Source organism: Salmo trutta, chromosome 13 (genome assembly GCF_901001165.1).
Source record: "Salmo trutta chromosome 13, fSalTru1.1, whole genome shotgun sequence".
NCBI classification, from domain to species: Eukaryota; Metazoa; Chordata; class Actinopteri; order Salmoniformes; family Salmonidae; genus Salmo; species Salmo trutta.
This window is the reverse complement of record NC_042969.1, coordinates 39871569-39887750: the sequence shown is the minus strand read 5'-3', so window position 1 is coordinate 39887750 and position 16182 is coordinate 39871569. Positions and strand designations below refer to the sequence as shown.

Genomic DNA, 16182 nt, shown 5'->3' with positions numbered 1-16182 from the left:
CAGTATTAACTAACTGTTGTGGGGTGTCTCCTCTCCTAGTCTCCTTGCCAGTATTAACTATCTGTTGTGGGGTGGGGTGTCTCCTCTCCTAGTCTCCTTCCCAGTATTAACTAACTGTTGTGGGGTGGGGAGTCTCCTCTCCTAGTCTCCTTCCCAGTATTAACTAACTTGTGGGGTGGGGTGTCTCCTCTCCTAGTTTCCGTCCCAGTATTAACTAACTGTTGTGGGGTGTCTCCTCTCCTAGTCTCCTTGCCAGTATTAACTATCTGTTGTGGGGTGGGGTGTCTCCTCTCCTAGTCTCCTTGCCAGTATTAACTAACTGTTGTGGGGTGGGGAGTCTCCTCTCCTAGTCTCCTTCCCAGTATTAACTAACTTGTGGGGTGGGGAGTCTCCTCTCCTAGTCTCCTTCCCAGTATTAACTAACTTGTGGGGTGGGGTGTCTCCTCTCCTAGTTTCCGTCCCAGTATTAACTAACTGTTGTGGGGAGTCTCCTCTCCTAGTCTCCTTCCCAGTATTAACTATCTGTTGTGGGGTGGGGAGTCTCCTCTCCTAGTCTCCTTGCCAGTATTAACTAACTTGTGGGGTGGGGTGTCTCCTCTCCTAGTCTCCTTCCCAGTATTAACTATCTGTTGTGGGGTGGGGTGTCTCCTCTCCTAGTCTCCTTGCCAGTATTAACTAACTGTTGTGGGGTGGGGAGTCTCCTCTCCTAGTCTCCTTGCCAGTATTAACTATCTGTTGTGGGGTGGGGTGTCTCCTCTCCTAGTCTCCTTCCCAGTATTAACTAACTGCTGTGGGGTGGGGAGTCTCCTCTCCTAGTCTCCTTCCCAGTATTAACTAACTGTTGTGGGGTGGGGAGTCTCCTCTCATATTCTCCTTCCCAGTATTAACTAACTGTTGTAGGGTGGGGAGTCTCCTCTCCTAGTCTCCTTGCCAGTATTAACTAACTGTTGTGGGGTGGGGAGTCTCCTCTCCTAGTCTCCTTGCCAGTATTAACTAACTTGTGGGGTGGGGTGTCTCCTCTCCTAGTCTCCGTCCCAGTATTAACTAACTGTTGTGGGGTGGGGTGTCTCCTCTCCTAGTCTCCTTGCCAGTATTAACTAACTGTTGTGGGGTGTCTCCTCTCCTAGTGTCCTTGCCAGTATTAACTAACTGTTCTGGGGTGGGGTGTCTCCTCTCCTAGTCTCCTTCCCAGTGTTAACTAACTGTTGTGGGGTGGGGTGTCTCCTCTCCTAGTCTCCTTCCCAGTATTAACTAACTTGTGGGGTGGGGTGTCTCCTCTCCTAGTCTCCGTCCCAGTATTAACTAACTGTTGTGGGGTGTCTCCTCTCCTAGTCTCCTTGCCAGTATTAACTATCTGTTGTGGGGTGGGGTGTCTCCTCTCCTAGTCTCCTTGCCAGTATTAACTAACTGTTGTGGGGTGGGGTGTCTCCTCTCCTAGTCTCCTTCCCAGTATTAACTAACTGCTGTGGGGTGGGGAGTCTCCTCTCCTAGTCTCCTTCCCAGTATTAACTAACTGTTGTGGGGTGGGGAGTCTCCTCTCCTAGTCTCCTTCCCAGTATTAACTATCTGTTGTGGGGTGGGGTGTCTCCTCTCCTAGTCTCCTTGCCAGTATTAACTAACTTGTGGGGTGGGGTGTCTCCTCTCCTAGTCTCCTTGCCAGTATTAACTAACTGTTGTGGGGTGGGGTGTCTCCTCTCCTAGTCTCCTTGCCAGTATTAACTAACTGTTGTGGGGTGGGGTGTCTCCTCTCCTAGTCTCCTTGCCAGTATTAACTAACTGTTGTGGGGTGGGGTGTCTCCTCTCCTAGTCTCCTTCCCAGTATTAACTAACTGTTGTGGGGTGGGGTGTCTCCTCTCCTAGTCTCCTTGCCAGTATTAACTAACTGTTGTGGGGTGGGGTGTCTCCTCTCCTAGTCTCCTTGCCAGTATTAACTAACTGTTGTGGGGTGGGGTGTCTCCTCTCCTAGTCTCCTTGCCAGTATTAACTATCTGTTGTGGGGTGGGGTGTCTCCTCTCCTAGTCTCCTTCCCAGTATTAACTAACTGTTGTGGGGTGGGGTGTCTCCTCTCCTAGTCTCCTTCCCAGTATTAACTATCTGTTGTGGGGTGGGGTGTCTCCTCTCCTAGTCTCCTTCCCAGTATTAACTAACTGTTGTGGGGTGGGGAGTCTCCTCTCATATTCTCCTTCCCAGTATTAACTAACTGTTGTGGGGTGGGGAGTCTCCTCTCCTAGTCTCCTTGCCAGTATTAACTAACTGTTGTGGGGTGGGGAGTCTCCTCTCCTAGTCTCCTTGCCAGTATTAACTAACTTGTGGGGTGGGGTGTCTCCTCTCCTAGTCTCCGTCCCAGTATTAACTAACTGTTGTGGGGTGGGGTGTCTCCTCTCCTAGTCTCCTTGCCAGTATTAACTAACTGTTGTGGGGTGTCTCCTCTCCTAGTGTCCTTGCCAGTATTAACTAACTGTTGTGGGGTGGGGTGTCTCCTCTCCTAGTCTCCTTCCCAGTGTTTACTAACTGTTGTGGGGTGGGGTGTCTCCTCTCCTAGTCTCCTTCCCAGTATTAAACAGCCTTTATCCTATTCATTAACCAGCTAAACAGCCTTTATCCTATTCATTAACCAGCTAAACAGCCTTTATCCTATTCATTAACCAGCTAAACAGCCTTTATCCTATTCATTAACCAGCTAAACAGCCTTTATCCTATTCATTAACCAGCTAAACAGCCTTTATCCTATTCATTAACCAGCTAAACAGCCTTTATCCTATTTATTAACCAGCTAAACAGCCTTTATCCTATTTATTAACCAGCTAAACAGCCTTTATCCTGTTTATTAACCAGCTAAACAGCCGTTATCCTATTCATTAACCAGCTAAACAGCCGTTATCCTATTCATTAACCAGCTAAACAGCCTTTATCCTATTCATTAACCAGCTAAACAGCCTTTATCCTATTCATTAACCAGCTAAACAGCCTTTATCCTATTCATTAACCAGCTAAACAGCCTTTATCCTATTCATTAACCAGCTAAACAGCCGTTATCCTATTCATTAACCAGCTAAACAGCCTTTATCCTATTCATTAACCAGCTAAACAGCCTTTATCCTATTCATTAACCAGCTAAACAGCCTTTATCCTATTCATTAACCAGCTAAACAGCCTTTATCCTATTCATTAACCAGCCTTTATCCTATTCATTAACCAGCCTTTATCCTATTCATTAACCAGCCTTTATCCTATTCATTAACCAGCCTTTATCCTATTCATTAACCAGCCTTTATCCTATTCATTAACCAGACTTTATCCTATTCATTAACCAGCTAAACAGCCTTTATCCTATTCATTAACCAGCTAAACAGCCTTTATCCTATTCATTAACCAGCTAAACAGCCTTTATCCTATTCATTAACCAGCTAAAAAGCCTTTATCCTATTCATTAACCAGCTAAACAGCCTTTATCCTATTCATTAACCAGCTAAACAGCCTTTATCCTATTCATTAACCAGCTAAACAGCCTTTATCCTATTCATTAACCAGCTAAACAGCCTTCCTTTATAACAGAGCCTGCTATCGTACAGTCCAGTATCATCCCAATAAGAACAGCTACCAGTAATTAACTTAAGGTTAACCAGCCCTGTTACCCTGTTCGTGATGATAACACATTCACATTTAACCAGCCCTGTTAGTGATGATAACACATTCACATTTAACCAGCCCTGTTACCGTGTTAGTGACGATAACACATTCACATTTAACCAGCCCTGTTACCCTGTTAGTGATGATAACACATTCACATTTAACCAGCCCTGTTACCGTGTTAGTGTTGATAACACATTCACATTTAACCAGCCCTGTTACCCTGTTAGTGATGATAACACATTCACATTTAACCAGCCCTGTTACCGTGTTAGTGACGATAACACATTCACATTTAACCAGCCCTGTTACCGTGTTAGTGACGATAACACATTCACATTTAACCAGCCCTGTTACCGTGTTAGTGACGATAACACATTCACATTTAACCAGCCCTGTTACCGTGTTAGTGTTGATAACACATTCACATTTAACCAGCCCTGTTACCGTGTTAGTGACGATAACACATTCACATTTAACCAGCCCTGTTACCGTGTTAGTGACGATAACACATTCACATTTAACCAGCCCTGTTACCGTGTTAGTGACGATAACACATTCACATTTAACCAGCCCTGTTACCGTGTTAGTGTTGATAACACATTCACATTTAACCAGCCCTGTTACCCTGTTAGTGACGATAACACATTCACATTTAACCAGCCCTGTTACCGTGTTAGTGTTGATAACACATTCACATTTAACCAGCCCTGTTACCCTGTTAGTGACGATAACACATTCACATTTAACCAGCCCTGTTACCGTGTTAGTGTTGATAACACATTCACATTTAACCAGCCCTGTTACCCTGTTAGTGACGATAACACATTCACATTTAACCAGCCCTGTTACCCTGTTAGTGATGATAACACATTCACATTTAACCAGCTAAAGCTAGTATTATATTTATCCTTCCTCTCTCAGGCAATGATTCAGTCAGCGCTGAATTACTAAGCCACCCCCAAGTCCGTGTGTGTGTGTGTGTGTGTGTGTGTGTGTGTGTGTGTAGACGAACAGTAAACAGAACACACCCAAAGGAAAAAGTGAACACTGTCAGAGAAGAGCCTACATGATAACACCTCTGGTTCTGACCCCCCCCCCCCCCGATAACACCTCTGGTTCTGACCCCCCCCCCCTGATAACACTTCTGGCTCTGACCCCCCCCCCCCCCCCCCCCCCATGATAACAGCTCTGGCTCTGACACCACCCCCCCCCCCTGATAATAACACCTTTGGCTCTGACCCCCCCCCCGATAATAACATCTCTGGGCCCCCCCCCCGCCGATGATAACACCTCTGGCTCTGATTTCAGCACAGTGATTTTGTAATTTCCTGATTCCGTACAAGTTTGATTTCAGCACAGTGAAATGTGCTCTGAGACAGAAAGCAGAAGTCTGGACCTCTGTCTCCACGGGGCCCATTGGCTCATGTAGTTGGTGGCTTTGAGGAGGTCTGGTTTAGTAGGAGGATTATAGGTGCTGTATCTGTTTGAGATTGGTCAGGTAACTGATCCATTACTGACTTTATAGACAGTTCCTCTGCTATTGGTTTAGAACGGAGTGCGTGTGCGTGTTCCTCTGTGCGAGTGCGTGTGTGTTCCTCTGTGCGAGTGCGTGTGTGTTCCTCTGTGCGAGTGCGTGTGTTCTCCTCTGTGCGAATGCGTGTGTTCTCCTCTGTGCAAATGCGTGTGTTCTCCTCTGTGCAAATGCGTGTGTTCTCCTCTGTGCAAATGCGTGTGTTCTCCTCTGTGCAAATGCGTGTGTTCTCCTCTGTGCAAATGCGTGTGTTCTCCTCTGTGCAAATGCGTGTGTTCTCCTCTGTGCAAATGCGTGTGTTCTCCTCTGTGCGTGTGCGTGTGTGTTCCTCTGTGCGAGTGCGTGTGTGTGTGTTCCTCTGTGCGAGTGTGCGAGTGCGTGTGTGTGTGTTCCTCTGTGCGAGTGTGTGTGTGTGTGTGTGTGTTCCTCTGTGCGAGTGTGTGTGTGTGTGTGTTCCTCTGTGCGAGTGTGTGTGTGTGTGTGTTCCTCTGTGCGAGTGTGTGTGTGTGTGTGTTCCTCTGTGCGAGTGTGTGTGTTCCTCTGTGCGAGTGTGTGTGTGTGTGTTCCTCTGTGCGAGTGTGTGTGTGTGTGTGTGTGTGTTCCTCTGTGCGAGTGTGTGTGTGTGTGTGTGTTCCTCTGTGCGAGTGTGTGTTCCTCTGTGCGAGTGTGTGTTCCTCTGTGCGAGTGTGTGTTCCTCTGTGCGAGTGTGTGTTCCTCTGTGCGAGTGTGTGTTCCTCTGTGCGAGTGTGTGTGTGTGTGTGTTCCTCTGTGCGAGTGTGTGTGTGTGTGTGTTCCTCTGTGCGAGTGTGTGTGTTCCTCTGTGCGAGTGTGTGTGTGTGTGTGTGTGTTCCTCTGTGCGAGTGTGTGTGTGTGTGTGTGTGTTCCTCTGTGCGAGTGTGTGTGTGTGTGTTCCTCTGTGCGAGTGTGTGTGTGTGTGTGTGTTCCTCTGTGCGAGTGTGTGTTCCTCTGTGCGAGTGTGTGTTCCTCTGTGCGAGTGTGTGTTCCTCTGTGCGAGTGTGTGTTCCTCTGTGCGAGTGTGTGTTCCTCTGTGCGAGTGTGTGTGTGTGTGTGTGTGTGTGTGTTCCTCTGTGCGAGTGTGTGTGTGTGTGTTCCTCTGTGCGAGTGTGTGTGTGTGTGTGTGTGTGTTCCTCTGTGCGAGTGTGTGTGTGTGTGTGTGTGTTCCTCTGTGCGAGTGTGTGTGTGTGTGTGTGTTCCTCTGTGCGAGTGTGTGTGTGTGTGTGTGTGTTCCTCTGTGCGAGTGTGTGTGTGTGTGTGTGTGTTCCTCTGTGCGAGTGTGTGTGTGTGTGTGTGTGTTCCTCTGTGCGAGTGTGTGTGTGTGTGTGTGTGTTCCTCTGTGCGAGTGTGTGTGTGTGTGTGTGTGTGTTCCTCTGTGCGAGTGTGTGTGTGTGTGTGTGTGTGTGTTCCTCTGTGCGAGTGTGTGTGTGTGTGTGTGTGTGTTCCTCTGTGCGAGTGTGTGTGTGTGTGTGTGTGTGTTCCTCTGTGCGAGTGTGTGTGTGTGTGTTCCTCTGTGCGAGTGTGTGTGTGTGTGTGTGTTCCTCTGTGCGAGTGTGTGTGTGTGTGTGTTCCTCTGTGCGAGTGTGTGTGTGTGTGTGTGTTCCTCTGTGCGAGTGTGTGTGTGTGTGTGTGTTTCCTCTGTGCGAGTGTGTGTGTGTGTGTGTGTTCCTCTGTGCGAGTGTGTGTGTGTGTGTGTGTTCCTCTGTGCGAGTGTGTGTGTGTGTGTGTTCCTCTGTGCGAGTGTGTGTGTTCCTCTGTGCGAGTGTGTGTGTTCCTCTGTGCGAGTGTGTGTGTTCCTCTGTGCGAGTGTGTGTGTTCCTCTGTGCGAGTGTGTGTGTTCCTCTGTGCGAGTGTGTGTGTTCCTCTGTGCGAGTGTGTGTGTGTTCCTCTGTGCGAGTGTGTGTGTGTTCCTCTGTGCGAGTGTGTGTGTGTTCCTCTGTGCGAGTGTGTGTGTGTTCCTCTGTGCGAGTGTGTGTGTGTTCCTCTGTGCGAGTGTGTGTGTTCCTCTGTGCGAGTGTGTGTGTGTTCCTCTGTGCGAGTGTGTGTGTGTTCCTCTGTGCGAGTGTGTGTGTGTGTGTGTGTGTGTGTGTGTGTGTGTGTGTGTGTGTGTGTGTGTGTGTGTGTGTGTGTGTGTGTGTGTGTGTGTGTGTGTGTTCGACAGACAGAGAGCCTTGCCTACAGCCTTCTCACACCAGCCGTCTCTTTACACCGCAGCCTCCATTTTGTCATGTTGTCAGTTGGACTGTTTTTATTGCGTAATAAGCTCCCTTTACAGACACTCTGGGTTGAGACGATAGATATACAATACCTCAGGGGCCCTGGGACACACACCAGACCACCCACACACCACTTCCTGGAGGGCCAGCCAGTCATAGTCTGAGAGACAAGTCTCAGCCAGTCAGAGCAGGGGAGAGGGGCGGACTAGGCCTTTTACTATGCTACAAGTCAGTCACCAGTCAGAGACGGGCCTGCTGGTACGACATCAGCCAGTCAGAGACGGGTCTGCTGGTACGACATCAGCCAGTCAGAGACGGGCCTGCTGGTACGACATCAGCCAGTCAGAGACGGGCCTGCTGGTACGACATCAGCCAGTCAGAGACGGGCCTGCTGGTACGACATCAGCCAGTCAGAGACGGGCCTGCTGGTACGACATCAGCCAGTCAGAGACGGGCCTGCTGGTACGACTGTACTCCTGTCAAGTTTCCATGTCAGTATGGAAACAGCTAGGGGCTATAACTAAAGACAGCCTCAACAGGTGGTGTAAACCAGAAGTACGACTGTACTCCTGTCAGTCTAAGTGTCTACATGGAGTGTAAGTACGACATCATTAACCAGTAAACAGCCGGAGGCCAAGGACAGTTAGTATGACTGTACTCCTGTCAGTCTCCATACAGCCCATCAAGGTGACGCAAACCTACTGAAAACAGCTCTGTCTGGGAATCAACACCTGTGTCATTCATTCAGAGACCCGCCATTTATGACACAGATCAGATACCTGAGTCGCCACACTGTCTGATAATACCTGAGTCACTATACCGTCTGATAATACCTGAGTCACTATACCGTCTGATAATACCTGAGTCACTATACCGTCTGATAATACCTGCAGTATAACATACCTGAGTCACTATACCGTCTGATAATACCTGCAGTATAACATACCCGAGTCACTATACCGTCTGATAATACCTGCAGTATAACATACCCGAGTCACTATACCGTCTGATAATACCTGAGTCACTATACCGTCTGATAATACCTGAGTCACTATACCGTCTGATAATACCTGAGTCACTATACCGTCTGATAATACCTGAGTCACTATACCGTCTGATAATACCTGAGTCACTATACCGTCTGATAATACCTGAGTCACTATACCGTCTGATAATACCTGAGTCACTATACCGTCTGATAATACCTGAGTCACTATACCGTCTGATAATACCTGAGTCACTATACCGTCTGATAATACCTGCAGTATAACATACCTGAGTCACTATACCGTCTGATAATACCTGAGTCACTATACCGTCTGATAATACCTGCAGTATAACATAGTGGAACGAGTTGGACACCTGTTCTCTGCTGAGGGCAGTGTCTGCAGGTTTTGTACTTGATTGATGAATTAAAGTCACTGATAGTAAGGAACTCCCAACTAGGCACCACACCAACTGAGAAAAATGTATCAATTTAGTGATTGGCCTAAATTCAACCCACCTGTTCTTCCAGGTCGGTTAAATCAAAAACATGAAGTGCCTGCAGTACGCCGGGACAAGGGTTGCCTACCATGCATTATACTATCTCCATAGTTCACTTATCTGTCATTCCAGTTCAGTCCTACGCCAGAGCTGAATGACTGGAGACAGCATACCGATTCAGCTAAGCCAGGGTTTCCCCCAAACTCTGTCCTTGGGACCCCAAGCGATCCACATTTTGGTTTTTGCCCTAGCACTACACAGCTGATTCAATTAATCAACTAATTATCAACCAAATCAGCTGTGTAGTGTTAAACTAAAAAACCACACTGTGGGTTCCGGAGGACAGAGTTTGGGAAATGCTGAGGTAAGCAGAACACACCTGTAGCCCAACATAACCAAGTCAATGTATTATGGTTCAGTGGAATATTGTCCAGGGCTGAAGGACTGGGACAAACCATTACCAACCCAACCAGGGCTGAAGGACTGGGACAAACCATTACCAACCCAACCAGGGCTGAAGGACTGGGACAAACCATTACCAACCCAACCAGGGCTGAAGGACTGGGACAAACCATTACCAACCCAACCAGGGATGAAGGACTGGGACAAACCATTACCAACCCAACCAGGGCTGAAGGACTGGGACAAACCATTACCAACCCAACCAGGGCTGAATGACTGGGACAAACCATTACCAACCCAACCAGGGCTGAAGGACTGGGACAGACCATTAGAATCCCAACCAGGGCTGAAGGACTGGGACAGACCATTACCAACCCAACCAGGGCTGAATGACTGGGACAGACCATTACCAACCCAACCAGGGCTGAAGGACTGGGACAGACCATTACCAACCCAACCAGGGCTTAATGACTGAGAGAGACAATAATACCATTACCAACCCAACCAAGGCTGAAGGACTGGGACAAACCATTATACCATTACCAACCCAACCAGGGCTGAAGGATTGGGAAAAACCATTACCAACCCAATCAGGGCTGAATGACTGGGACAAACCATTATACCATTACCAACCCAACCGGGGCTGAATGACTGGGACAAACCGTTACCAACCCAACCAGGGCTGAATGACTGGGACAGACCATTACCAACCCAACCAGGGCTGAAGGACTGGGACAGACCATTACCAACCCAACCAGGGCTGAATTACTGGGACAAACCATTACCAACCCAACCAGGGCTGAATTACTGGGACAAACCATTACCAACCCAACCAGGGCTGAATTACTGGGACAAACCATTACCAACCCAACCAGAGCTGCATTACTGGGACAGACCATTACCAACCATTATTCATCTACACACCAACCTCTAAGCAGTTATGTTTCCATTCTAATGTACAGGCTGAAATAGCAACAGACAGAGGTCAAACGTGTTCGTTTAGAATGAGCTGTAACCAAATGATGATAATCACATTCAAAACACATCCACTAGACTGAGTGATTTGGGAATAAGAATGGATTTTAAACTGCATGACCAAAAGTATGTGGGTGTCGTGGAACATCTCATTCCAAAATCATGGGCATTAATATGGAGTTGGTCCCCTCTTTGCTGCTATAAACAGATTTAAAGCAACGATATTCGAGTGGCTGTTTTTAAAAATACTGCAGCTGCAATTAAAGAATACATCTTTACAAATAATAAGGTAGATGGAGATGTGTAAATTAGACATGCATTCAGTCTTACTATAGGCTACGCTGCAGCAAACGTAGACCTGTGTTTCGTGTGCCATGAAAAGCATCTATTTGTGACTGCTTGACAACAAGATGAATCTTGGTTGGCCAACAGCCTATCGACCAGACAATAGTCTAAATTGGATCAGGCCTACGCTCAGATAAAGGCTCCGTTTGGTGTCGTCTGTCGGGAAGAGACAATCCTGTCACAGATCCAGATGAAACAGATGGTACTGAGTGAGGGCAGGCGAGAGGGCAAGCGAGAGAGAGGGATGGCGAGCGAGCGAGAGAATAGGTAAAAGAGGGATAGGAAGAGCCACAAGTGCATGTACTGACAGGCTGGTTTAACTGTTCCCTCCACAGGATAACACATAGACCTTTGTGTGTGCGCACACACACACACACACACACACACACACACACACACACACACACACACACACACACACACACACACACACACACACACAGGTAGACTGACCGATAGACAAAGTCATGTTGCACTTGTAAGGGCTGGGAACCCTGTGCTGGCCGTCACTCAGTTCATTAACGACTGGCTATTGAACAAAATCAGAGAAACCATTTTAGCTACGGACAATTTATTTAGCTAAGATACTGTATTAGGGTCACTGTAACAAGCTGTTCATAGACTGAACAAGACATGTCCTTGTGAGGGTAGAGAGAAGTGGAGCAACTCAGAGATTTCTGATATCATACACATTGTGTACATCCCAAACAGCACCCTAATCCCTACACAGTATAGTTGGAATGTAATAGTGGGTATTTTGAATACAGTGTTGTTTGACATGACAACCAATGAATAAAGCCAGGAGGCTCATAGAATTAGAACAGTAATATGATCACTATGGAGGTGTTATTGTGACAGGGTAGGAACCAAAGTGTTGGTCAGTGTTTCCCCCAGGGGTGTGGGACGCTATAATATTTGGCTACATTAAACGTTTAACTCTGACTTCATGCTTCACCTATTCCATTCTGATTTAGAAGATACTGTTGCACAAAAATGCTGATTTAGGCCTACATCAGCACTGGTATCAGTATTAGCTAGCTACGTTCGCTCTGACTCAGTACATTTATTAGCTATAGCCAGCTAACTAGCGATTAGCATTAGCGGCTAACAACTTATTTTAGCAACTTGCTAAGACAAATTCGCTTTTTGCAAACAGTAAAATACACAAACTGTGTAATTCTAGAATACTAGTGGATTTACATTAAGAAGTAAAGTGGAAAGGTGCATTGTTGTCATCAATCATTATATTGTTGTAGCTGCTGCATTGACCATGCAGAATGAAGAGATGATCCCCCTAGCAACAACAACTGGTGGTGAGGCTTAGTGAGAGGGAGACAGCCGAACTCAAGTAGCAAACTAGAAAAACAAAATCCTGTTATTTAGAAGGTACACTAAAAACACAAACCGGTCCATGCATCAATACCAGTATATAGTAAAATACGGTACAACACACACACACACACACACACACACACACACGACAGATGAAGCTTACCTTGGACACAGTCAGGGGCATGCTGAAGTCCTTCCCCCCCTGAAGTCTGAAGCCCCATGGTGCCGGGCCGTTGAGGGTTATACAGTATATATTCATGGTCTATAGAGGAGAGAGGAGACAGGGTTTTTATATACATACACGACCTATGGAGGAGATATACACACACACAGTAACATCATGGCCGAAAGATGAGGGTTACAGTATATACAGTGCATTCGGAAAGTATTCAGACCCCTTGACTTTTTCCACATTGTTACGTTACAGCCTTACTAAAATTGATTACATTGTTATTCTTCCCTCATCAATATACACAGACAATAAGACAAAGCAGACAGGGTTTTGATTTTTTGCACAAAAAAAAAATAAAGAAAACTGACATAACATTTCCATAACTATTCAGACCATTTACTCAGTACTTTGTTGAAGCACCTTTGGCAGAAATTACAGCCTCGGGTCTTCTTGGGTATGACGCTACAAGCTTGTGACACCTGTATTTGAGGAGTTTCTCCCATTGTTCTCTGCAGATCCTGTCCGGTTGGATGGGGAGCGTCGCTGCACAGCTATTTTCAGGTCTCTCCAGAGACATTCGATGGGGTTCAAGTCCGGGCTCTGGCTGGGCCATTCAAGGACATTCAGAGACTTGTTCCAAAGCCACTCCTGCGTTGTCTTGGCTGTGTGTTTAGGGTCATTGTCCTGTTGGAAGGTGAACCTTCGCCCCAGTCTGAGGTCCTGAGCGCTCTAGAGCATGTTGTTTTCAATAAGGATCTCTGTACATTGCTCTGTTGATCTTTGCATCGATCTTGACTAGTCTCCCGGTCCCTGCTACTGAAAAACATCCCCACAGCATGATGCCGTCACCACTAGGGCTGTGGCGGTCACAACATTTCATTAGCCGGTGTCAAGCAAATAAATGTCAGCCTCACGGTAATTGACCGTTAGTTAACATAAACACATTTAGCATCTCCTGGCTTCCACACACAGCCTTACAAACCACTGATGCAGACCTTTGGAACATCTACATTTTGAAAAGTCTAATAAATCCATGTAATATATCCTACACCTTCACAATAAATCCATTATTTATTTTAGACAGGTCTAAAGAAACATTTTAGAAGAACAGAACAGCATACTGTTATTATTATTATAATACACTGCTCAAAAAAATAAAGGGAGCACTTAAACACCACATCCTAGATCTGAATGAATGAAATAATCTTATTAAATACTTTTTTCTTTACATAGTTGAATGTGCTGACAACAAAATCACACAAAAATAATCAATGGAAATCCAATTTATCAACCCATGGAGGTCTGGATTTGGAGTCACACTCAAAATTAAAGTGGAAAACCACACTACAGGCTGATCCAACTTTGATGTAATGTCCTTAAAACAAGTCAAAATGAGGCTCAGTAGTGTGTGTGGCCTCCACGTGCCTGTATGACCTCCCTACAATGCCTGGGCATGCTCCTGATGAGGTGGCGGATGGTCTCCTGAGGGATCTCCTCCCAGACCTGGACTAAAGCATCCACCAACTCCTGGACAGTCTGTGGTGCAACGTGGCGTTGGTGGATGGAGCGAGACATGACGTCCCAGATGTGCTCAATTGGATTCAGTTCTGGGGAACGGGCGGGCCAGTCCATAGCATCAATGCCTTCCTCTTGCAGGAACTGCTGACACACTCCAGCAACATGAGGTCTAGCATTGTCTTGCATTAGGAAGAACCTAGGGCCAACCGCAACGGCATATTGGCCCTGGGTTCCTCCTAATGCAAGACATCAAAACTATGAAATAACACAGACAGACATTCATGGCCTAAAGAGGAGAGGGTTATATACAGTATATTCATGGCCTAAAGAGGAGAGGGTTATATACACAGTATATTCATGGCCTAAAGAGGAGAGGGTTATATACACAGTATATTCATGTTCTATAGAGGAGAGGGTTATATACACAGTATATTCATGTTCTATAGAGGAGAGGGTTATATACACAGTATATTCATGTTCTATAGAGGAGAGGGTTATATACACATTATATTCATGTTCTATAGAGGAGAGGGTTATATACACACAGTATATTCATGTTCTATAGAGGAGAGGGTTATATACACACAGTATATTCATGTTCTATAGAGGAGAGGGTTATATACACACAGTATATTCATGTTCTATAGAGGAGAGGGTTATATACACACAGTATATTCATGTTCTATAGAGGAGAGGGTTATATACACACAGTATATTCATGTTCTATAGAGGAGAGGGTTATATACACAGTATATTCATGTTCTATAGAGGAGAGGGTTATATACACAGTATATTCATGTTCTATAGAGGAGAGGGTTATATACACAGTATATTCATGGTCTATAGAGGAGAGGGTTATATACAGTATATTCATGTTCTATATAGGAGAGGGTTATATACACAGTATATTCATGGTCTATAGAGGAGAGGGTTATATACACAGTATATTCATGGTCTATAGAGGAGAGGGTTATATACAAAGTATATTCATGGTCTATAGAGGAGAGGGTTATATACAGTATATTCATGGCCTAAAGAGGAGAGGGTTATATACACAGTATATTCATGTTCTATATAGGAGAGGGTTATATACACAGTATATTCATGTTCTATATAGGAGAGGGTTATATACACAGTATATTCATGTTCTATAGAGGAGAGGGTTATATACAGTAAATTCATGGCCTAAAGAGGAGAGGGTTATATACACAGTATATTCATGTTCTATATAGGAGAGGGTTATATACACAGTATATTCATGTTCTATAGAGGAGAGGGTTATATACAGTATATTCATGGCCTAAAGAGGAGAGGGTTATATACACAGTATATTCATGTTCTATATAGGAGAGGGTTATATACACAGTATATTCATGTTCTATATAGGAGAGGGTTATATACACAGTATATTCATGTTCTATAGAGGAGAGGGTTATATACAGTATATTCATGGCCTAAAGAGGAGGGTTATATACACAGTATATTCATGTTCTATAGAGGAGAGGGTTATATACACAGTATATTCATGTTCTATATAGGAGAGGGTTATATACAGTATATTCATGGTCTATAGAGGAGAAGGTTATATACAGTATATTCATGTTCTATATAGGAGAGGGTTATATACACAGTATATTAATGTTCTATAGAGGAGAGGGTTATATACACAGTATATTCATGTTCTATAGAGGAGAGGGTTATATACACAGTATATTCATGTTCTATAGAGGAGAGGGTTATATACACAGTATATTCATTTTCTATATAGGAGAGGGTTATATACACAGTATATTCATGTTCTATATAGGAGAGGGTTATATACAGTATATTCATGTTCTATATAGGAGAGGGTTATACACAGTATATTCATGTTCTATATAGGAGAGGGTTATATACACAGTATATTCATGGCCTAAAGAGGAGAGAGTCTTAAACACTGGGTTAGTTACATGATATAGAGCAGTCTGAAGCCCGATGGTCCCGGGCCGTTGAGGGTTACACAGTATATACGTATATTGATTCATGGCCTAAAGAGCAGTGGTTTTCCAACCTCTCCTCAGGGACCCCCAGCCATTTGATCTATTCTAGAGCTCACACACCTGATTCAACTTGTCAACTAAAATCCATCAAGCTTTCAAATAAGTCCAGAGCTACAACAAAATTGTGAAACGTCTTGGGGTTCCCGAGGAGAGGTTTGAAAAACCACTGCTAACAGAGGAACTATCCTGGACAGGATTCTAGAGCTTCTCAGAGGCAGGGCAACAACAACAAAAAAATGACAAGGAACACACAAAGAAATGTAGGAGCACAATGATATTGTGAGATAACGAGACGTTTTCTTTGTAGTAAATGGTGCCAGCATGACGGTTGTGAATCTGCGCTCTGGTGTTTTCTCCACTCAGTGGCTGCGGTACAATGAAGTAATCAACAATTCCTCATCTTGGTAATTATTTTTTTTTTTTTTATAGCTGCGTTGGTGCTCCAACTTTACAATTCCAGGTCACACACCAAAATATTTATGCGCATATGCGAGTAAATTGGTCACACTGTAGAGCCCT

The 16182-nt window shown here is 45.2% G+C and overlaps 1 protein-coding gene across 3 annotated transcripts in view; it reads right to left on the bottom strand.

Annotated features, from left to right (window-relative positions):
• Positions 1-16182, bottom strand: part of LOC115205770 (PDZ and LIM domain protein 7) — a 106483-nt gene that overhangs the window by 83081 nt on the left and 7220 nt on the right. For all 3 annotated transcript variants that reach the window (XM_029772083.1, XM_029772084.1, XM_029772086.1), the window contains exon 2: positions 12098-12196. In XM_029772083.1, coding sequence (XP_029627943.1) covers positions 12098-12196 — 99 coding nt within the window. The remainder of the gene's footprint in view (positions 1-12097; positions 12197-16182) is intronic.